We start from the raw sequence: 25481 nt of genomic DNA, 5'->3' as shown, positions 1-25481 counted from the left end.
CTAAGAATATGACCTTTCACTTCATATGTCTGCAAGTCTTATAGAAATTTGAACTTAGCATGTTTTGATTTATTTCTAATTGCCCCAATTCCCAACTTTGCCCTCATAGTAAAAGAGGGTTACAGGCTGACAGTCACCCTCATTTGTCAGTGCTTGTAACTCAACAAGATTAAATATTTGGAATATTACTCCAATGGAGAACATCATATATTTTGTAAATAAATGAATGAATCATGGATTTGTCTTTATGACAAATCATGGAGCTGTTCTAAAGTAACTGACCTGTGACATCAGTGGTTGAGGTAAGTGCATTTAGTTATATGAAATACTCTGAGATACTGTATATATTTTTCATTGCTAGAGCAGATGTTTATCTATATAATGTGGAGTTTTTAACATTTGATGTGCTTTTAAATAGAAATGCAGACAATCAAGTAAAAATTTGAAGGCCAATGGAGTAATGTTAAATTAAAATCTGCATCAATTTGTGTTTTGTTAAGCTTGGAGTTCTTATTAACATTTTTGTCTACCGATTATATTGTAACTTGTAATATGGAATGATTGATTTTTTCAGAGTTGATCATTTACAAACCTCAGTGTTTTTCCTACATCAGGTGAATGTATTCTTTTTACCGAAGATTGCAGAGTGATAAAGTACTTGCAAAGACCAGAAGCAATATGCTATAACTCTGAGATCCATTTTTTCTCTCATTAGAGCAGCACATGAAGAGTTCTCATTTGCTAACTGGCTAGCCAATATGTAGAACTGGTGGCAAGATTTAGTTTTAGTGAGTTAAAACACTGAGCTAAATCCATTTCTCTCAGACTCCATGAAGTGCTGTAGAGATGTGAATTTGGGAATGTATTCCCATAAGAGTTTTAAATCAAGGTTGAGAAGTAATTGTATTTTACTGCCTTCTTTGTAAAGCAGCTTGGCAGAATGGCCAGCCTTTAATATAGTTCAACCCACTATATTCATATTGGAGTAACATTGGGTAAATGATACTATGAAAAATAGTGAACTTCCTAAGAATCTTCTCTATAATTCTGAGTCTAAAATGTCATTAGTATTTTTTTTACCAGACTTTGAAAAATAATCTTGGTTTTACTGACGGTACACGTGACATTTATCCTTTCCATGACAGAATCTCAGCCAGTTCCAAACACGAAAAGAGCAAAGCAGTGACAAATGTAGTAATTAACATCTGGGCTTAGCAAGCAGGGAAGAAGAAACATATGTTCACTATTAAGATAGGATTTATCCATTTGGATTTATTTTGACATTTGATTTCTGCTTTAGAAAAATAACACTGCTTAAACCTTAAGTGATATCATTGTTTATTTTAAGGGACGTCCAGAAATGAGCAACAGCACTGAGAACTAAAATTTCCAATGAATACCATTTAGAAAATGTTGAAAACAATAGCTGCTGAGATATTTCAGCTAAGCTCAAATGTAGAAACACATTTGCTTTTAGCTACTGGAACAATTTGCTATAACTTTTATGACATCTCTGTAGTACTCTCTGTAAAGATTTTATTTAGTTAGCAGTTCCACCCAACAGAGCAAAATTTAAAGAAGCAAAAGGAATTTTTGTTAACACCACTATCATTTGTTTGCATGACACTGTAAACACTGAAAGAAAAACAGTACGATAGCAGTTTTGGGGAAGCAAGCGAAGCTATAGAAATGAAGCCATGCAGACAGAGGACAAGGACGTCTAAACATGCTTTTAATTTTGGTAGAAGAGATGCATATTGTGTAATTGTGGACTTTATTTTTGTCCAGTTTATGAAATCTGTATGTGTGTCTGTCTGTCTGAGAAAGAGGGAGGAAGAGGGAGAGAGACAGAGAGAGAGACAGAGAGAGAGACAGAGAGAGAGAGAGAGAGAGAGAGAGAGAATGAATCTCAGATCCCCTCCCATATCTAGGCTGCTTTTGTATCCATAGGTCAAGTTCCCAGCGATCTCTTACTCATCTGACTAACCTGATTCTGACCTTTAAGGTGAGCTCTTCATTTCATTCCCTTGACACAACACAGCACTGCCTCTAGCTCAGAATGCCTCTAGAATGTCCCATAATAATATTTGAACTTAGTAAACTAAGGCTGTCCAATTTCATATTCAAATTACATTTCCTATTTCCTTTTTCCCCCTTTCCCCGTGATCCCTGGGAGATATTATTTATGTTCACTTTTGCATTACCAACACATTATGAGCCCACAGAGCATAAAGCATATCTTGTACTATTTTGTTCTCTCCAATCGATTCAAAGCTCTTAATCTAGAATGTTATACAAAGTAAACACTCACCACAAATTAAAAAGCATGTACAAAGTTATGTACAGTGGTATAAAATACTTACAAATAAATATACCATGTAACTGAAAAAGGAATATGAATTTTAGTATCAAGACATGATGGGATTATATTTGATTTTCCTGTGCTGTCATATGACCAGCAACTATAAAAGAAAAAAGTATTTTAGAAGTTTTTTTTAGTATCAGAGATAAAGGTTATCCTGTCTCAGGAGTATTCATCACAAATATTACACAGTCACTTTCAATATCTTGTTTATTAAGAAGAAGTGATAAAATTGTAAATATACGAAGACATCCTTTAAGCAATTCATATCACTTAAAATAATGAAAATAGAGTACATCTCTGATTTCATAGATTTTAATGTTTGTGTTTATGTGAAACTCTTGATATACTTGATAAGTAGAAAGTGTAATAAGTATAAAATATTAAAAATACAGAAGAAGATGATTTGTCTTGGAGTTATATGACTTTTAGGCCAATCGTGTTTCACTTAATACTAGTATTATTTTTTTTTCCTGAAGATAAACAGATTCAGGGAAGTATCTACAAACATGGAGATGCAAAGTCTTCACAGTGACTAACCCATTAGAGCAGAATTAAAAATTGACTATTTTATGCATCATAAAGAACTTGAGTGGTTAGGCCACCCTGCTTACTACTGCTGATCACCATCTAATGGCATGGATATTATTCCATCACTGGATAATCCATACAGTGAGTATTATCACAAGGTCCATGGAATTCTCTTAGAAGAAGGGGAAGAAACGTGTGTGTAGTTGCAAAAACCTTTTCAAGGCCATCAGCACTTATCAAATAGATAGAATGCAGACAAGGACTGTAAGCGGTGTCCATATCTGATTCAGCTTTCTACTTCTTATAGTAGATTTTCTCGTACTTAATATGTACCTCTGAATTACTTGGATTATTAAAAAAAAGACATTCCTACATATCACGCCTACCTATCTCACCAGCATCTTTAACAATATGGCTTCTGAACATACTTCTAAGACCTCTGAAACATGGTCACTAGGTTCTATTTTGGTCCTGCTAGTCAGAGGGTATCCAATTCAGATAATCCAAAAACGTGTTAAATGAATGACACGGTTGTTTTTGAAAGTAGCAGTTAATACACCAGTGCTTTGCAGTACACACATTTTAACTTTTGTTGGTTTGGGGTCTATTAATCTCGCCTGACTTTATTCATTTCGTAGTGTAGAAAGAGCAGCTAATAAATGAGAAGCAGGTTATGCATCTCATGAAAGTATTGTAAATATTATGGATACTCATTGTACAAAATCAACTAAGTTGGGACTGGCCTTGTGCTCAGTGGTAGAGCACATATTTAGCATGTGGGAGGCCCTGGGTTCCATCCCTATCACACACACACACACACACACCTTGTCTATAATTTTACTTCTCTTAGTATAAGGATATTGTAGAAGAGGATGAGAATCCCCTCCTCAGAATTTCAGTATTGAAGATGGCTTTGATGTTTTCATATACAGCACTTTTTAGGAATTATGATTTCACAACAGTATCTCATTTGATGATGTAAATGCTTTTTTTCCTTGTCGCCTCTTTGTTTTCTTCCACTGCAATCCCAGATTTTAATTCAACCCAAAATAAAAACAGTGTAGACCCTCACATATCCTCAGCCTCCTTTTCCCTAAGTTCTGGCCAATAGTGATGAAAAACAAATAAAGTGAAAACACCTCTCCTGCCAGTCTCTGCAGTAGTCCTTTACCTGAGTGTGACTCCAAATGGTAGATTTTCTACATTTTCACCACGGAAATCTATGTACTCTGTGTTTGCTTGTTTTGTTTATATGTGCAGTGATAAGCCTGCGAGACAACAATATTCACAGAGGCCTTTCTGGGCTAAACTGCACCTCTGGAAATCTTCCCCACCGTTGTATGCCTCTGCTCTCCTGACAGCCCTCTGCTTGTACTTAGGTATTAATCCATCCTGGAAGCCTTCACTGCAGGTTTAGGAGTTTCTTATTAAATGTCTGCTACCGAATATAGATCCAGATACATTATTCACCCTGTTCATATCACAACCAGAAGTCAGTAGCCTCCTTGCTTCACACTTACATGGGCCAAACCTTGACAATGTCAACAGTTACTGCATATTTTAAAATTCATACTGAAAGGCATCGTCTCCAAATAGCTTTACTGTAATCATAAAGATGCCCTCAACCTACAAAGATGACAATCTCATCCACCAACCCGTTGACACTTTTCTGTAAAGATAACTGCCAGATTTATGGTCCTTGACTACCATATAAGTGAACAGACATGACCTCCTGAGAATGTCAAAATCAGTAAGGGACATTGAGATGTCAACATTCTATATTATTTTTGAATAGACAAAAACCGACTGGACCCCAGTGGAATGAATTAAATTGCCCTGTCTTACAAGGCAGACATCTCTGCATAACTCATTTCCCATGACTCACTGATGAAGACAACAGGCCAAATATATTTTAAAAAGAAATAAAGGAAAGAAAACCCAGTGTGTGCATATATTCTTCCTATGGAAGATGCAAGCATAATATCTTGCTTTTCTACTGTCTAGTTTTATTATTGTCTAACATTGTTTTCCATGATTATTTCCCATCTTTGTTTCCTTCTGCTGACATTATTATAGCTCCAGTTTTTCTATTAGTCTATTCTCTTGGTGAACACATACTGTTCATTTCTTTCTCTTTGCTCATAACAGGCAGATTGCAAATGTGATTTGCAAGATCGGAATGATCTTTCTGGAGGGTGAATCATGACTCAGAGCACTGTTAGCACTATCGTCTTTTTTGACTATGGCCAGGCATTGCTCCTGGGCTTGGCCCTCGGAGCCAGTCCAGTCTGCCCCATAATGGCAACTGGCCGGATTCCTGAGATTACTCTACTATGCCAAATTAGCCAGTGCACTGGTAAGAAATAGAACATATTCTGCTGATATTCCTTTGGTAATATCTCTGCATTTGAAAGAAATTTAAATTTTAAATAAATTTAATTTTTAAAATAAAATTTAATTTTTTAAATGAAATTTAAAAACTTTTAAGTATCTCCACATTTTAAACAAATTTAATTTTTCTACAAGTGTTAAAATGTTATCACTTATGCATGTAGTAGTGTGGGTATAAAATGTATATAAATTAAATATCTAGTTTGGAAGTGTGAGTTAATTTATTTTAACATTTTTTGATTAGGTACAACAATAGAGGTAGAGACCACTGCTACATACTCTCAAAGGCAATCTTTCAATCCCTTAGGTTTTTTGAGTGACAGCATATCCTTTGGATAATATATGGTAATAATTCCATTAGCAATTATTTATTCACTAAAATATTTGCTAAACATTAGTGGTAAAAATTGAGGTAGATCTGGGGTAAAGATCTAAGAGTAAGTTCTTAATTTTCTGAACAGGAGAAAAGCTTGTAGACATAATGTGCTGTTTTTACAGTTCCCTTTGTCTAGCATGACTTTGCTTGATTCCTATTTATTAACTGCTACTTGCCTTTAATATCAGCCTGAATGCCATACCCTCTAGGATGCCTTCTCTTACTCACTCAGAGCTGAGTTAAGTGGATCTCCTTAAGTGCTTAGGTACTTGTCCTTCAGTATAAAAGAGAGTCTCCAGCTGAGAATCTACCAGTCTTGAAATGACACTGCAGTACAATGTTCTCTGGCCTAAATTGCCAAGAGTCAATAATATAGTAGGATCCTTGAGTATTGTTATACTAGTGGCCAAATAACTGAACATGTCTAAAAATGGGGAAGATATTTATAGGCTGTGGCAAAGGTTCTTAAACATTAGCACACATCAGAATCTTAAAACACACTTGCTAGGCCCTATCTTGAGAGTTTCTGAGTTAGTTGGTTTAGGATAAGGCAGACAATCTGCATTCTTTTAAGCTTCAAGGTGAATATCCTGGTAGAGTACAGGAACTGTGCTTTGAGAAGCTGTTGTATTAGAACTGGTGAAAATGATTTAAAAGTCCTACCTCTTGCTTCTGACTATGCAGAATCCAATGGGGTCATCACTGACATTTCCGCTTTCCTAAAACAGTAAGCATGACACCTTTGACCTGAGTTTGATTTTCTTCTTGGGTAGGTAGATTTGGGATCAGTCCACAGCATTGCCAATCTAAGAGGCTTAGCAATAAGCCTACATATTGAATTAGTGTGCTGCTTCACAGTTAGAAGGTAGTTTTAAAGAGATGTATTGACATATTGAATTTTAAAATTTCAGTGATGTTTCCCTGATGGATATTGATTTAATCTATTGCATAGCATATGATTAAAGAAATTCCAATGGTGACTGGAGTAGATTGATTTAAACCTTTATGTTTGAAATGAGGAGGAAAGGTTGTTGAATCGGCAGATAAGAAAAACTGAGTTCTTTGATCTTTTAGTAAGTTCTCATTATGGAGCCTGTTGTTGCACTGCTGCTACAATAGCTGTAGTTTATTATGAAATACATCTGCCTATACAGTATGCTATTATATATGTATTTCTTAAGGTATAACCCAAGTGCTGTGGGTTTTTCTAGACATCTGAGTTCAGGAATGACCTATTAATGTCCTCATCAGAGTTAAACTTTAGGAGCAGTGGGACGAGAGAGGAGAAAGAGGAGCTTTTCCTTATTGAAAGATCATGCTGGAAGCAGTCAGTATGCTTGCTTCTGCCTTTCATCCACAACCCAATTGACAATGGACATAACACTGAAGATGAGCTTTTACCTATAATCGTGGTGACTGTTGATTACTATGATTCATAGTATCAGTGGGCTCATATTGTTATTCAAGATACATGGTTTAAATATTTGCCGATATTCTTTAATTGTTCTCCATTCTTGGATCAATTGCCCCCCAAAAGGCCTTGTCTTCTTTACTCTTTTAGACTATATCCTGTACAAATCACTCAAGAGTCGTATGTCTGTCCAAGAGCTCTAGAAGATCTTGTTAGCTGATACCTGCCTCTGGAACTCTGCAGTTCTTGTACAGGAATAGTCCATGCTATATGGTTTTATAGGTCTTGATAAATGGCCAAATTGTCCAGGCTGGACTGGCACTGGTAGTTAGCCTGCTGCAGCCTCCCACAGTGCTGGGATTGCAAAAGTGCACCAGCTCTCCTGGCTGTATCTGTGTTGTATGAAGAGACCACGTTTGTGGTCATTGGTCATAACAGCAAAAGGAATTGAATACCATTCCTCCCTCTTTTTTTTCCTCCCTCCTGATCTGTTATATATTGTTTGATTCTACTCTAGACCACTGCGCATTGACAACTCTGAAATCCTACCCAGAATTCATAGCTCAGTTCAGTGATCCTTTCTCCCTATACACTTTCTCAACACCATTGGAAGTAATTTGTGCTCCTGGAAACCTCCAGAGCACCCAGTACCATGGACAGTCCATATTTTTAGCACATATTTTTCACTTAGCTTATTTGAAGCCAGGCTGTATACATTTTTGCTGCTTCACGGTTCCCAGTTCATGGACTTTAGACAAGTTAGACATGAAAATTCATTCAATGAATGAACTAAAGAGTATTATCATAAAACATACTTAAGCCCTTCCAGTAACAGGATATGAAAGAGTTGATATTTTGTGTATAAATAGAAAAACTAAATTGTAACATACATTTGCCACTTCATACGATCCATGTAACAGCTGCTCCATGTAATGATTTAGATCTCTGAATCTTTTGTGGTCTGAATTTGTAAAAGGTAAGTGCCACCAATGAGGAAACCTGTGTTAAAAGAAAAAAATGTATCTTCATTAGTATAAAAATTGATATCTTTGTTTTAGGGCTGCTGACAGCATTAACAGCTGCATCAGCTAGAAGGCCAAGGAAAACATCCGAACAAGTCAGAGTAACATGATTAATCTTGAAAGTTTCATTGACGTAGCTGTGGTCCCTTGTCCTATTTTGTCACTAATATTAATACTAAATTAATTAACCATCAATTTACATATTCTTTTTACTGTGTTTATAGCAGACCACACATTTTGTCCTTTAAATACAAGTGGGAGTTCAAGAAATACTTTCTGAACCTAGTGATTTATAATTTTACAAAGAGTTCAGATTGTATTGTCTCTTCCGGATTTACTACAGACATTACCACACTAACTAAAGCAAACATTTTACCAAGTGTCCTGTGCTTCCATCTGATCTTAGTCTTTTGGGGCCCAGTAACATATCCTCAAGAGTCTGACTTGCAGACATTGTCTGAGGGCTCATCTTGAGGGGTGGGTTGATTAAGCCAGGTATTGTGCGAGCTGAGTTATTAGCGCTCATCTTTGTAACTCATGTTGCTGCTTAAAACCAGCTTTTTAAGAGCTACCTGCTGTAGTAGCTTCTTCTGACTGCTGTCTCACTGCTGCCTCATCTAAAGGTCTGCTGTTTGGATAAACACCATGGCTTGGCTACCATGCTTCCTGGAAAAATGAACACAGGCTAGTGAAGGACTCTGTCTGCAAATGTACACAAGTAGGCGACACCTGCATGCTGCCCCATTTACTCCTTCTTATTGGAAATGCCCAGGAAGTCTACCATGAACATATTTTTATAGTAAATAATTAACATGTAATTTTTAAAAAAGTTTCTTGTAGCTTTAAGGATTAAAGGATTAAAAATTTCATCCAGGTTTAATTATGAAAATTAATAACAATGCCATATATAGCTATGAAAATTAATCAAAATACTATTTATAAAATATATATAAAAATCAAAGGTTTTTGAATTTTCCCTATTGGTAGGATAAAACAGTTTAACATCAATTCTTTTCCTTTACTGATGTTTTTGTACACAGGCTAAAAAATTTTATGTATAAACATGTACGTAAAAATTGAGGAATTCTACCATAGCAATATCATTCAACTGTTTGAAATCTTACATGCCAAATGCAGCATAGCAATCAGGTATTGAGAATTAATTTTTATGATCTCTTATCTGACAGTCCTATCACGTTCTCCCTTAGTTTTGTTCAGGACAAAGATAAAAAACAAAACAACAGTAGGAAAACCACAACAAAAACAGATGACTTACAAACAGAGTTGATACCTGATTATTAGGCTAACTTATTTTGTCAATATGAACACTAAAGGTTTTATTTGCCTTTTAATCTGCTCCTCAGAGGTTTTTATACCTTGGGACAGTATAATCAAAATCAGATCTCAAAGGTTGGGAGAGGAGCACTGAGAAAAGTAGAACGGGGAAAGGAAATTCTAGTGTCCTAGAGCTGAATGGTTTAAAGAAGCCTTAATTATAAGGCCTATTTCCACGCCTGTGTGCTCATGCAAAGAACCCAGAAGTGCAAATAGCCTGATTTGCAGGCCACTGCTATCAATACCTAAGTAAAATTTTATTCTTTAAGACTATAATTTTCTGATGAAACTTTCCAGATCAGATTTCAATAACCATCAGAGGGCTTCTCTCAGGAAATTTAGGAGTTGGAAGAAACTTTGCTCTCATCCTTCGTTAGCTTGTATTGCCTATACCTTGGGCCTTTGGCACACAAATATTGTTCAGGGCACCCAAGAGGAAATGTAGTTCTCCTTGTTGCTTCTTTTTTGTACTGAAGATTGAACTCAGGGTCTTCACAGTAAGATCCATTCCCAGCCGTTGTTAAATTTTTCATTTTGAGAAAGGATCTTGTTATATTGCTAATTTGCTCTGGCCAGGCTCAAACTTGTGATCTGCCTGTCCCAGGGCCTCCAGAGTGCTGGGATTACAGGCATGAGCTATCATGCCCAGCTAGTTTAAGTAGTCCGGATATTAATTTGAGTACTCTGCCAGGCAGTAACTGTGAGCAAAGCACAACCCTAACTAAAGCTGAAAATTGAGAAGAGCATTGCCAGCCCTTCTAAATTTCTTGAAGTTACACTGATATGTACAATTTGGAAACCAGAAAAGGACAGGTTAATTTATCTCTTTAAATAATTAATTAGTAGGTACGATGGCAACTCCAGATGTTGAGTTCAGTATTTGTAGCCCAATTTAGAAGCTTTTGCTCACATCTCCTTTTCCTCATTCTATTAAAATCTTTTTTGATAATTCTCAAACCCGATACTTTAAAGTTCCCAGAACAACTTTCCTTCCTTCTCATTCCCTTCACTATGCTTTCACTCCAATTTCTTGACTTCCTGAGGCTTGAAATACTCATGTTTCAAAATCTCTGACACCTGCAAATACAGATTTTCAGGAATGTGAATTACTCAGTTGTCAATGTTGCACAAAATCTTCCATTCATTGACCATTCTGCTTATATTTATACTTTGGAAAGTGACAACACTGAAAGCTAAATAAAAATCCACATGTTCAACCAATATTGGGAATATTGTAGACATTTATATCCTTAAAGGATCGTTTACTTAACAAAAATCCAGTGTAAATAAAAAAGTTGATCTATCTCACTACATAATTTCTGAGAAGTTCACCTTTTAAAAGTCAAGATATATTTTGTTATATATTGAAAACTATGATCTCATGTTGCCTCATTGTAAGGGACAAATGTTCATATGACTGGTAGTTGTTTTCTTTGTATTTGTAGTTTACAAATGTAGTTTACATATGTTTAAGATTTTTTTTACTATAACATGAATGACCACAATTATTGCTTCAAAATGAACATAATAACAAATAGTTTACATAATACAAGTTGAATAAAAACAGTTAAAAAGTTAGTAATTGATGGTGGTAGATGTGAGTTATAAATATATACATTGGTATTAATACTGTTAAATGCTTTCTGGTACAGAAACTAAATATGTAAGCTTTTTATTTCTGTTATTGTTAAAAGAATAGATAAATCCAATTTAATTCTGCATTTTCAACTTCAATTTTATTTTTGTAGAAAACAACAGATTAAATTAAAAACAGGTAAATAAACCAATTTCCCCAATAATTGATGAAAAATGAAATAGTTTCTGTTTTTTTTCTGTCAACAAAATCAGAAGCTGGAAGCAAGAAGAAAATTGCAAACCTTGTTCTGTTTTATGAAACAAAAGATTCTTTACTCAGAGCAGAGCCGGTTCTCTGCTGGAAGAGATTCAGTGGTATTGCAGTCAGAATACTGAGTTTGCTCCCAAATTCAAAATCCCGTAACTATAATTTTTCCTTTTGCTCAAGGACAAGTACCGAATGCAAAACAATGTGAGGAGACAGAGCCTTACTCTGGGAGAGTCAGTGATGCAAACTGCTTCTGAAGCTGGCTGTGAAGTTTTGAAAACTGGTCAAATGACTTTTCTGTTAGGCTGATTTCGTTGTTACCGTGCGTCACCTGGATCAAATATAGCTGCAGAAGAATAGGCAAAAATCAAAAGATGACAATATAATGGGCGATACATGCTAAAACCTAGTTTTCTGTAGACCACGAAAAGAAAGAGCCTTCTTGCAAAAATTATCACAAAGAGACGCAGTTTGCAAAGGAGTAACACCTATGAACACATCCCAGAACATATCATAGTCTTACGCGCTGGAACAGACCAATTTCTGCTGCTCTTTTCTTGTGAACACTTTAATTAGCCCTTGATTTATATTCTACCACAGGGCAGGAACTGTTCCCTTTGATGGTTCTCTGCTAATAGCTCTGGTTGTTATGATTTTTCCTTAAAACATGCTCTTAATAGCACTTGAGCTCAAATTGTGACTGATTTTTCATTTGCATAGCCAAAAAAAAAGGATATAGAGCCGAGTTAGAGATGGAGTCCAGAAAACAGATTTTGAACTTACATCATTGGGTTTCTTGATGAACCCTAAAATTGTTGCTCTTTGAATTGACCTGGTTGTACTCAGCCTACAGGGTTCCTGGGAGGATGTCTGAGGAGGAGATCTGGCAGGGCTCACTGCTGACATTTGTGCGAGTATGTGGATCAAGTTGTTCAGTTTAACAGGAAAACATTCCAGACTTTCCTTTATTTTCCTAGAGAAATTAAGAGAAAAAGACAGTAATGTTCCCTTACCTCAACTCATTTCATTTATAGTCTGCTTTCCTGTGTTAACTAGAAGTGCTAGTGGTGGTGGGGAACCAAGAACTGTACGTATGTATTGGAAGTCCAACTTTTAAACATTATGTTTTTTATAAACTTCAAATTCACATTTAGACTTTTTAGCCAATATGCAAGGAACTTTTAGGGTGAAATATGGCAGTATAATTGCAATAATGTATTTCGACTTTTATAGGTCTGCTTTTTTTGTTTTCTACTATTAGGGATTGTGTTTCAAGAAGTTTACTAGTGGTTTATAATTATTGAAAGGTGAAACCTACAAAACTCCAAAGTGAAACCTACAAAACAATTTATGTTGAAAGATGCCTGGCAGTTGTATATATATCCATACTCCCTACCCTATCCCTGCTCTTCCTCTTTGTTATAACTTAGATCTAGAATGGCCCCTAAAAGTTTCAAGTGCGGTTTTGGAAGGTGTTTGGATCACAGGGGCCCTAGACTCATTGGGGCTTTCATCCACAAATCAGTTCAGTAGCTGACCGTGCTATTTAAGAAACAGGGTCTGCTCAGAGAGCTGCTCACTGGGGGTGTGAACTGCGAGGCTATATCTCTGACTCCTCCCTTCTCTCTCTGCTTCCTGATCAGCATGATATGAACAGATTTCCTCTGCTAGACCCTTCCACAATGGTGATGTCATTTCTGCCTTGGAGACAGCCACCTGTAGACTGAAAACATAAACCAAAATAAACCTCCCCTCCTTTAGGTGGCGGGTGTCAGGTATTTTGTTTCAGGGCTGAGAAAGTTTCTAAGCCACTTTTTTTTTTTTTAGCATTTATAAAAATTAAGACTGAACCTTCATTATTTCATTTTAAAATTTTAATTCTACTTTTTATATATTTGTGTTCCTTTCCCAATCACCTCGAAGGAAAAAGCAGCATACTGTAATATTGCATTTAATATACAAGTATTTTATATGAAGGTTTTTATTTTATGATTTTGTGTTTGATTTGTTATTTTATTATTGGTTTGGGTGCCCGTTTTTAAAAGCTTTTTGTGTTAAAGAAAATTTGTATTCTAATGTTATAATATTGTTATATAATATCCCCCCCCCTTTCTGGCTATTTTCTGTTTATTTTCTACTAAGAATAATATTGAAATTAGCTAACTTCATTTACTTCTTCTCCTTATTTTTCTCAAGTATGTAATTTTCAATATTATCCTTTAATCCCAGTTAATATTATAAGCAAATGGCATGCTTTGTAGTTTTCCTTTGTTTTTCCTGTTCACTGCTTCCACTTCCTGTAGAACCAGTCTGTTTATATTGTAGGGCATATACACTATGCACTGTGCCGTCTATCCTATAACCATTTAGTTGTGAACTGTTTTCTAGAGTTTATGTTCTAAACCTTCCAGTCTCTCATATTGATGACCTGAAACTCAGTGTCAAGAACTGCTCAAAGAAATGTTTCTGAGTTCTTCTGTGTTGAGAACAGTTTATGTCCTCAGTATTGGAAAGCCAAGCTGAGTATATCGGCTCCTTTGCTCACAATTTCATTTTGGAGTGTCATGAAGATATACATAGTCTTCCAGAATAAAGGACTACTACCCCAAACTGATGACATATAGTACACTTCTTTCCCTTGTAAATGAGAAGTCTTATTACCTGCATACTTAAAGGAAGTTTCTTTTTCTTCCATGTCCAAGTATTTCTAAAATATGTTTTAGTATCGTTTATTCTGGAAAAGTCTTCTGAATATGCAAAGTCAGAATATGCAGAAATCGGAAATAAGGTGACTGAACCCAAGAAAAAATTATCAAGAAAACATGACACAAAAAACAATCAACTAGAACCCAAGTTGATTGTTGGGTTCAATATATAATTTGATTTTTTTTTTCATTTTTCAAAAGATTTGTTAATTTGAGGGTTAAGTTATTAAATACTGTACTAAATATAAAATTGAGTTTGGATACAGTTTTAATATATTATTTTGATCCTCTTTTGGGGGCCTTTATTATATGTACACTGAATCTTCATTGCCTTTCTTTATTTCATTTTTGTTTTAAAGATTCTTTTTTCATTTCCTTTTTCTCTTGTAGCATTGTATGTGAGTGTTTATGTATCTGGTGTTCCTTCTAGTTGATTGTTTTTTGTGTTATGTTTTCTTGATAATTTTTTCTTGGGTTCAGTCACCTTATTTCTGATTTCTCCTGACTGTTCTTCCTTCATAGGTTTACAAATTCTTAAATTTTTTAAAGCTTCACTGAAACATAAAGGCACAGTTTATCCCTTGACATGTATGTGTGTGTCTCTGTGTAATCTTTCTACATATTTTTACAGGGATAATAATTATTTTATCCCTGTAGGGATAATATTATTTTGTATTGTACTTTTCTTGTCCTGTCATAAGCATGTATGTCACTGAACTATAGTCCTTTTTGTTCTGAAAAAGAACACTGCAAAAATAAGATCATAAGCCTACCACCGCAGGCTCTGGTTCTCTTTTCCTACTTCCTGGCTGCCATGAGGTGAAAGTTTTCCTCCATGTCCTTCCACTATGATTTTTTTTAACATTTCACCAATTGAATTTATTTATTTTTTTATTTTAAAGAGAATTTTTAAAAAGAACAATAGCAAAATGCCAACAACATAGACAAAAACAAAACAAAGTGAAAACAATAAGAATGATACAGGGTTTCAGAACAAAATGATAGGGATTAGCAGTGGTTGTTATATTACATATTTTTATCTTCATCAAAGTTGGTCAGATTACCAGATGTAAGAATGCAAGATTAACCGCCATGATTTTTCTGCCTCATCTCAGTCCCAAAGCAATGGAACCAGATGAACATAGACTAACCTTCTGAAACCATGAGCCAAAATAAATCTTGCTTTTTCTAATTGAATTTTCTCAGATATTTTGTCATAGTGACAACAGTTGACTAACACACCTTCTTCATTTTTCTGTAGATGTTGTTCAAATTTTTGGATTTTGCTTTTGAGGTTAATCTGTCTTTTTAAGGCTATTAAAAATTTAACATTTTATAATATGTAAATCAAGTAATACAAAAATTTCAAGGTAAATTGTGAAAGATTTCTTTTTTTTTTCATCATAGGAGAGTGGTCCTCCTCAGAAATAACAACTTTAATAATTTGTCATTGTTGTTTTTATGTTTTCTCTACACAGCCATGAGAACATCCAGTCATGTAAACACACAGACACACAATACAGTACTATTACACACCGGTGTTATTTGAGTGTTAAGATCTAGCAGTGGGTAAAATAGAATTTTTTTGCAGTTACAGAATTTATGTAATGTCAAATTCAGACAATAATCAGATAATCAAGTAAAATGAAAGATTTGAGAAAATAATATGAGACAAATAAAATAGGAAGAGGAGAGAGGATTCTGGGGTAGGGAATAACACTGCTCATTTAAATAGGCTGGTCAGGGATAATCTCATTCAAAAGATGAGTTGAATTATTTGTCAGGGACTTTAATTCATCAAGAAAATATGCTACAGGGGTTTCTGATGGAATATATTTTAAACAGAAGCAACAATTCACCCAGAAACTCAGAGGTAGATGAATAACTGCAGCCAAAACAGCCACGTGGACAACACAGAGGAGAGAGGAAGGGTATCCGAGAGACAAAAGGGCCGTAATCTTGTAAGGACTTCAATATTGTATGAAACGGGAGTTAGAGAAAAGTCACAACTCTGTGGGATGTTGTACTTGGTTTTTTAAAAACCAAGTAGTTTTAAAAACCAAGTAGTTTTTAAAAAACGAAGTAGTAATATATTTTGCAAGAAATATGTTTTAGTAAATAGTAGATAGTCAGTGATCAAAATATATTTGTTGAATGAATGAATAACATTTCCAATTTAGAACACAGCATTGAATCTTTCTTGGGGGTGCTGGAGAATGAACCCAGGGCCTTTGCAGTGAGCTACATCCCCAACTCTTCATATCATTATTATTAATTTTATTTTAAGATAGGGTCTCACTAAACTTTTCAGGCTGGATTCAAACCTACACTCCTCCTGCCTCAGCCTCTCAGAATGCTGGGATTGCAGGCACGTACCACCACATCCAGTTCTAAATCACCTTTTTAAATAGCCATATAGTATGTCAAAGTGTAGATGTACAATGAATAATTTAACCAACCTTTTTATTGCAAAGCATTCTTTCCTTACTGTTTAACTTTGCCCAGTGTCTATACCTGTATAAAGATGTTTCTTCTTCAGTTTGTTGCGTTTGTCTGTCTATCTGAGTCAATATTATACTGCCTTAAGTAGCAAGGAATTTGTAATGCATCTTGAAATCCAGATGATCAAATTATTTTACCTTGTTCTTCTTCAGATAGTTCTTTACTATTCTAGGCCTGTTGACCCTGAAATATATTTTATAATCAGTTTATTAAGTTCACCCGCACATAAGATAAATGTGGAAGAATTTTGAGTGGTTTGTACTGAAACTAAATCAGTGTGTGAAGTATTACAATTTGGACATCTTTGAGATTTTCAGCCTAAGAATATGGTATACCATTTTAGAAGAATCTCATTTAGATGTAGTGAGATCATATTCTTCATATGATTTCAGAATTTTCACTCTAGAGGTCTTACATATAATGTTTTGAAATTACTCCTCAGTTTGGCATATTTTGGCAGGGTATATTGTAAATGCTATCTTTTCTTAAATTTTATTTTAACCAATAAGTGATAATACATGCGTAAAATTGTAACTCGATTCTAACAATGTGTCTCTGTATTCTTTAGAAAGTTTGCATGTGCACAGCCACGTAATCTGCATATAATGACAGTGCTTTTTGTTATTTTTTGTACTGGGGAGACCTACATTTCAGTGTTATGTGGAAATTATGATAGCAAGTATTTTTAGTTTGTTCCTGATTACAAAGAAATAGCTTTCAATGTTTTGTCATTAAGCATAATGTTTTCTGTAGGTTTTTAGTTGAACATTAATAGCATTTCTTTCTATTTCCAGAGATTTTTTCAAAATTAATGATTCTAGATTTTATTATTTGCATTTTTATATCTATTGAGGTGATAGTCAATGTTTCTTCTTTTTCTTAACTACAGATTTTGAATGATTATCTCATAATCATTTATGTACTAAACCTTATCCAAATTTTTTGTGAATGTTAATTTCCCAGGATAATTTCAATTATTTTCTTATTCAATTGCAAAAATTACAGATAATAAAACTTAAATGCAGAGATTTACTATCTGTCTAGAAGGCATTTTTTTCCCTAAAGTTATTGAAAAATGTGACTTCTTACTTTCAAAAGTGTGGTATTTTCTGGGCAAGGTGGCCAGTGACTGTAATCTTAGCTACTTGAGAGGCTGAGACAGGTTTGAGGCCAGCTGGAGCAATTTAGTGAGACCGTCTCAAAATAAAATATTTAGTTTTTTTTTGTTTGTTTTTTTCTGGTACCAGGAATCGAACCCACGACCTTGATCTTGCCAGGCAGGCACTATACTGCTGAGCTAAATCCCCAGCCCCCTCAAATTAAAAAATTTAAAAAAGAGGGGGAGGGAGGTGGCTCATTGGTAGAACTCCTGATTAGCATGTATGAAGCCCTAAAATTAAACCAAGTATTGTGAAAAAAATTTTAAAGTATAGTCATCTAAGTTTGCTTTTATTATGAGGGTACCAAAGTTTTCTGAGAGGAGTAACTGTAAGTATTGAGCATGAATTCATTGGTTTGGCCTTAAAAATATTTATTAAAGATGCTATACCTTCATCACAAATAATCTACCATGCCCTTGTTGTTAACAATGTAGTTGAATAATGTTTAATAATTTCCCCCTCAATTTTATAAAAATTCAAGCTCTTTTATCTTATTCTAGTCTTTGACTTTTTTGAATAAATTCCAAAATTTTCCATTATTATACATCAGGCTAGGCCAAAATTTTCTAAAATAAGTTAAAATGTGACCCCTATCCCATTACTCATTGCTATGGTGTGCTTTATTTCCAAACATGGTCTTCAAATTTATGGATTTACGAGTACACACTACAGTACAAAGCATTAATTTCTTCCTCATCAGCATTTTAGAAACAGAAAGACAATAATAATAGTAAGAGTCTAACACTAATCATGTTTATAGAGACACAACCATTCATTCAGCCATCCATTCCTTCATTCATTAACATATTAATTGAACACATTTTATGAGTTGGAGTAGTGTGGTAGCATGTAGTCACACCTCAAGAACCTATGTCTGTGAATCTTAAATCTTTAATTTTAATGTACTCACAAAATCTCAACTATATGTATGCCTTGCCTGATTCTTACAGTTAAGATCTTGGAAGACTGGAGCCCCATGGTTTGGGGACCGACTTTCATCCAAATTCATCTCCTGTCTCTCAGGTATCAGACTTAACACATCAGACAAAATAGTAGTGTTAAATATCACTACACCTGGAGCTGGTATCTTGAGAACAGTAGGCTTCCGGCCTCTGTGCTGCTCTGATTTTTTTGTTTAATAGTAGCATTAACAGGATTATGTGGAGTATCCTTACATTACAGGTCCCGAGCAGGAGCGGAAAGGTATCAGCTCTAAAGTTTCCTAGAGGAAGCCCCCAGGTGGTCTTGATAAACACTTTTAGCTCTCTCTGTGAGGCCATGATGTATGTGCTGTGCTATGGAGATGCAGGAGGGAGATCAGAGTTTTGCCCTCAGGAAGTATATATCCTTTGGCAGATACTGAACTAAATGCCTTATGTTAATCTTTGCATCCTTCAGAAAAGTAGTAAAATTATTTTCATTATGGGTAAGAAAAACCCAAGAGATTAAATGCATACTAAAGGTGATCTTACCTAGGAAGTAGCAACTAAAGAATTTCCTCATGTTTATCTGATGTCAAAGTCTTTGCTCTCATTGTGGATTTTCTATAATGAACAATATTTCAGTTTTTCTTAAGTAGAAAAATAATCCAGTATATTTAGTGTGTAATTCCCAGGTGGAACACACATAGTAAGACAAGCATCTTTTTCATTTTTACATAGAAAGAGCCCTAAGGCAGAAAAAGGTAAGGTATTGTATTTCTAGTTGCTAGGGAACATAATCTAAAGAGGCCTAAATAGGTCTGAGATTTCTTAAGTTTTAGGTCTTATCATGAACTGAAACCTCTCAACTAGGAGTCAAAGTAAAACTATCCTCCTTTAAGCTGCGGATTTCACACTTTGTCCCAGCAATAGGGAATCTAACAAATACATTTGTCTTTGACGTTTATTTTGTCATACATCAATAGAAGAGTTTCAAATGACTCATTCCCTATGAACAAATTTCATCTAAATTTCAAATTGCATTTCATCGCAGTGGATGCTTCCTGTGCAATGAACACATATTCTTTTTTTGTTTTTGCACTGGGACTATGACTGAATGTCCAGCTTTCTGAGTCACTCATAGTATGATTCATTGAAAAATGAAGTTTACAACTTTGCCACAATTTGTAATCTCTGAAATGACTGGTACTTTCTTATGCTTAAGCTTATAACATGTACTAGCAGATAATCCTTATTTTGTTACAAACAGATAGTAGATCAAAACATATTCAAATGCTTATTTTTAAGCCGAAAATTGTGTTATTTCAAAATCAGTTCAATAAATAATCATTACTAATGCCTGGGAACATAACATAAAATTCCTTTTATACATTTTTGTATAAAAAAACTCAAAATGATAAAGACTGAGTGCATGTGTGCAATGTGTATGTACACAAATGAAACCAAAAATTTTGTGTTCTAATCTTTTCAGTAAAATTAACACTAAAATATAATGTCCTGTCATTCCTTGTGGCTTTGATAACATGGTGTCACAGTTTAAGAAACATTGGTATAAGCATGCAGATGTTTTTCTTATGATAACCACTCAACTAATTTGAAGACATTAAAGAATACTTATATCTACCTGGTATTATTGGGCCATTAGGAATTCCACATGTAGAATTTTCTTTCCATATGATCTGACATAATTGTACCTGGACAAGAACACTCATCATGCAAGAAATCAACATGGTTCTCTTCTGAACTCATTGATTCGGCCTCTGACCATAGAGTTCTTGAAAACTGAATACCAATATGAATATTTTTTCAGAAAATATAGTACTACCAAATAAATAAAGAGTGGAATGTATATGAATCCAAAAGGTAGCAAATTACACATGGAGAAATAGAAGAGAAAGCAAAATGTATGGCTGATGGTTCACTAAAAATTGATTTGTGCTAAACTGTTGAATTGTTAAAACAGTACATGGAGACACAAGAGGCAGCTTTAGAGTCTCTTCCCGTCTGCTCCCTCTCTCTCCCTCACTGTCTCCTCCCTCTCCCTCTCCTTTGTTTTTCTCTCTCTGCGTCTCTCTGTCTTTGTCTCTCTCTCTCTGCTCACCCTCCTTTTGGTTTTACAGGTTAATTTGGCTTGAAAAGAGAACCTTAAAGGTCGTTGCTATTTTCCAAACTCAGATTTCCAATCTTCAGAATTCATGCTAGAAAGTCAGTAAGTCTTAGGTAAATGTCACCAAAAACTCCCAACTGCATGCAAACAAGAATTCCAGGTTCCACTACCTTGACCATGAACGAGGCACTCCTGTACTTTCTGATGGAGGCACCTTGCAAAAACTGAGTGAATGGAAGGAAAGAACTGCAGAAGGGTTGACAGCCAATTCTTCTAAGCTTAAAAGTAATATGGCAATGAAATGATACTCCAGGTTCCTATCCCCACTGTCAAAGCAAGCTTGTTTGATTGATGATGTTAAATGAAATCCTATGCAAAACAAGAAAATAAATTGTAGCATGCAGCAATATAGAAAAATCAATAGGCAATAAATGGTGCTATAATTGAGGTTATAAAAATCTTTACAATATGGCAAAATATATTTATAAACAGTAAATTATTTTAGTGTAGTTGCTTCTAAGTCACTGGAATATAGTAATTGGGTATAATGTATTTGATCATGAATATCAGTGCAGTGTCACTGACCCACAGACCTGTTGTGAAGATCACAGTTGGTGTGAGGCAGTACCATCTGGACTATTCATCTTCTTTAACTAATGACTTTTGGTATCCTTGGTGGGAACATTAAACTTTTCAAATGCTTTTAATGTATAGACTAATAGTATCTCAAATAATTCAAAATATCTCTTTTTATTCCCTAACAGCTAAAGTGTAGTCTGACTTGCTATTTAGGCAAACTAGGCAAATTGTCAGTGTAACACGTCATTCAAAATTAAAGATTTTTCTCTTGCAGAAATTTAAGATGCCCTCCAAGACATGCACTATCAAGATGAGTCTGACTGACTATGCAACTTAGAGGATATAGATATTATAAAAAACTGTTATACATGCAGGTTAAAACAACATTTATAAAGTCAATATTCAGATCAGTTATTATAATTTTTAAAAATAATGAAAACCTTTCACAATGAGGGGAGAAATTCCACCTGCTTTAATTTTCTTTTCTTTCTGAATATGTTTTCCAAATTTAGAGAAAGTTGGACATCTTGATAGTTACTCTAGATTCTATTGCTATAGCTTATCAGTGGCTACGTTACAGTGAAGGAAACATGGACCCTTAATTGTGGAATTACAACAGTTTATGAGGTAGCAATTAGCAAAGAACAAAAATAAATTAAAAACTCAATAATAAAAGGACCCAAGTATTTGTATCTCCATCTTATGCTCTTTTACTGATTTTGAAGAGAAACCAGATATAAAGCCATTGAACTATGTTTTGATACATAGTCATATCTCACTGTCCTTCCATGAGAAATAAACATGGAGGAACCAGAGAACATAAAATTACTGGCCTTGGGTCTGCAAACCATTGTCCTCTGTCTATGATATGGAGTCCAAATGCTATCAACATTTGATGCTATCAACATTTCTAGCTGCTTCAAAGTTATGCTTTATGCAGTCATGGAGTTTGCTGCCCAGTGGCCCCTCCTAAAATTGTCTCTTCAAAGAACCAAGTTCAAGGAAGTGTCTGGAGACTATTTTTCATAAAGGGATGGCCCATATTAAAATTAAAGATGGGCAACATAATCCACAATGGCTTTGGGTGAAGGATATTGACAAAAAGCACAAAAGTCACTAGGTAAGTTAGGCTGTCTCTCTCTGGAATTTATACTGGAAAATATTGGACAATGGGCAGAGAAAAGTAGAAAACAGTAGGCAGTTAGAAACAGAGTAGAAAGGCTATGTTTTTATTAAGAACCAGCCTGGTCCTATTGGTTTTTGGCATTTGTTGGGTTATAGTTTGGGTTTGATATAGCCTTCATCTATGGATACCAGATAAAATCTCAGGCTCTTGCTACTAAAATAGCTCGTTTATAGTGCAAACAATTTGTTTTCAGTTTGGAGTTTTGCTTTGTTTCAAGCTTGCTTCAGTTTTAGCTGAAGAGTTACAGATCTTAGAGAAAGACAGAATCTGCATGGCAGTTCAAATGGATCTCTGGAAATACATAGAAAATTTCCTCTGTCACTCTTGCAGAAGGAAATGGCTGAAGTGAGAAACACTATCTGTATGTGGGTGGTGAAGGTAGGCGGAGAAGTCTGCTTAATCATTCCAGTCTGGTCTGTGAAGTCGGTTATCTGTTTCTAAGGACAGCTAACCTGAGGTTTCAGGGTGATTGAAATTTCTGAAATAACCCGTCTGGGCAGCATTTTAATGGATGGTTTCCTCTGTTGCCTAGCAGTGGGTTCTGCAGAGATATTCCATGAGAGTACCAATTTGCAGGGGACTGAGTCATGATACTTTCTTGATTTTAGTCAACAGTGCTCAGCTGGAGGGGGAGTAGAAAGGGAGTAAGCGAAGCAAGAGAGAGGAGTTGACAAAGCTGTGAAAACCTTTGTGACCAGCAAATCAGTTTTAATTTCATTCTGTTTAATTCTGTTTCTAAAACACCATTGATTTTGACATAGTTTTTAATGCCTCGTGGTGTGCAGCATCCTCTGAATCTCTTATGATCACCCAGAATCTCTTAAGACCCAGAAAGTGTGTGCCCTGGCATGAGGTAGAATTCCTCACTGTTCATCATACTCGGCAAGACAAGAAAAGCCATTTCTTTCTTTCAAGCCTCTCATAGGATCAGGAGGGGCAGCCTCTTAATGCTAATACTGCTGTGAGGACAAAGCACTCAGCGAGCCATACATGCTGTATCTCAGATGGCTTCGTCTTCGCCTGAGACCCCTTTGGGAGCTTGGTGGTGGTGAGAGTGTGGATTTTCTTTATTTTTATCTGGAATTAAGCAATTATATCAGGATAAACAGTGCCATAAAATATTACAGACTCTCAGAACAGAGAAACAAAGAGAAAAAAAAGTTTAAGTATATAGGAACTCTCTCATAGATAGATGGTTGATGATAGGTGGATAGATAGTTGAGAGATAGATAAATTGATAAATAGATAGAGTGATATATAGATAGATAGATCATCAAAGCATCAAGACCCATAATGGAGCTATCACAGAATTTGGTTTCTTTTTCCATGTATTGTATGTGACGTGGTCTGTGCTTGAAGTGCCTCCTTCCTAATTTGTGAATCCACATGATGTCAGAGAACATAACTAAAGAGAACAATATTATTTACACACAAAAGTACCATCAAATCTCTATATCTGCAGGTTGCACATCCAGCTATTCAACTAACCAGAGGTTGAAAATATTAAAAAAGAATTGAATTTGAGTTGGACATGTACAGATTTTTTGTCATTATTCTATAAACAGTAGAGTATTACAACTATTTATATAACCCATACTGTACATTAATAAATCTAGAGATGATTTAAAGTGTCCATCCAGCATGTGTGTAGGTTAAGGGCACCCACTTTTACAAGGAACTATGGGTACCCTTGGGGAATCCTGGAACAGACCCCCACAGATTCCCAGGGAAGACTGGATACAAATGCACATATTTTTAAACATCCATTTGAATCAGGATTATTGTTTCAAGTTTACTTTATTGTTTATAATTAACCTAGCTATTCTTGATAAATTTACTGCATTCATTGTTTAAGGATTCACAGGAGGAATAGTACATAATGTCTTTCAGACATGTAAAATAAAAGAAATGTAGAATATACAAGAGAATATAGGACTCTTTATTGAGTGGCAGGAATCACATGCACCAACAATTTTCCTGCCCTTCTTTAACAGGTTAAAGAAGGATGCTAGATGGAATGTGAGATAGAAAAGACCTTCAATACTATATATTAATGTTGTATATATTATATGTATGTAGTATGTATATATCAAAGAACTGAGTGAAAAATTGAAAAGCAAGTGTATGCACATTAAATCACATATAAAAATAGAAGTATGTAATTGAGACCTTAGAATAATATGAGACAGACTCTTGGATGTTCAGGGTGAGTGAGCCTCATGGGAAAATTCTCCAAGAAGAAAAAATGTAAAGGCTCCAGGCATCTGGGAATGGGCCAAGTTAGAGAAAGGAAAGCAGGTGACTGTCAGAGCCATTAGCGAAGTTATCCCACGGGGACTCCAAAGGCGGGAATTAGAGGAGATCTTGAATCCAACCCTCAGGGGACTCCTCTTGATGGTGGGATATGGGTATTTGGGATATGAGGATTAGTGCCTGAGAAAGAGCCAGGAATATGTCTGCATTAAACTGTAGCCAAAGCAGTCTGGATTATGAAACAGCACACTTCTGAGCCTGTGGGTGGGAGGGGTGGCTTTGAACATGCAGACTGGTTGTTGAGACCATGTGTGCTGCAGCAGGAAACCTTGGATTATGATCACGGCTCTGGTTCCTGCCAATTATAGCCTTTGGTGAATTGTTTCACTTCTCTGAGATCTCAACTTACCAATGCAAAAATGTAGATAAAAATATTATCAGCTCATAGGGTTTTTATGGCAAATACATTCCTGTGAAAAACACTTAGAGCTGCACATAAGACGCATTACATTAGATGCTAGCTATTGTTATGGGTTTTTAATATACTTGGATGTTTAAATTGTATTTTGTGTTATTTAAGGGGTTGTTTTCCATTTGTGTCCCCTGTTTTACTTGGGAGATAGTCATGTAACTTATCAGTATATTAATTAAGGTGATATACAGGACAATATATAATTCAGCAATAAGTATAACATGAAAGATGGTATGTTCTGGTGAATTTTGGAAAAAATATTAGTGAGTCTTGGAATGATCAGAGCTTCCATGGATGAGAAACTA

At 35.2% G+C, this 25481-nt stretch overlaps 1 protein-coding gene across 3 annotated transcripts in view; it reads right to left on the bottom strand.

The window, feature by feature from the left end:
- Window positions 1–25481, bottom strand: part of Pik3c2g (phosphatidylinositol-4-phosphate 3-kinase, catalytic subunit type 2 gamma) — a 309948-nt gene that overhangs the window by 44561 nt on the left and 239906 nt on the right. For all 3 annotated transcript variants that reach the window (XM_005379037.2, XM_005379038.2, XM_005379039.2), the window contains 3 exons: window positions 12055–12244; window positions 11496–11617; window positions 7962–8070 (listed from right to left, as the gene is read on the bottom strand). In XM_005379037.2, the coding sequence (XP_005379094.1) occupies window positions 7962–8070; window positions 11496–11617; window positions 12055–12244 (421 nt within the window). The remainder of the gene's footprint in view (window positions 1–7961; window positions 8071–11495; window positions 11618–12054; window positions 12245–25481) is intronic.

The sequence above is a fragment of the Chinchilla lanigera genome, unplaced genomic scaffold (genome assembly GCF_000276665.1).
Source record: "Chinchilla lanigera isolate Chin_1 unplaced genomic scaffold, ChiLan1.0 scaffold00012, whole genome shotgun sequence".
Lineage (NCBI taxonomy): Eukaryota > Metazoa > Chordata > Mammalia > Rodentia > Chinchillidae > Chinchilla > Chinchilla lanigera.
Note: the sequence above shows the minus strand (reverse complement) of the source record. Positions and strands in the feature narration are given on the sequence as shown.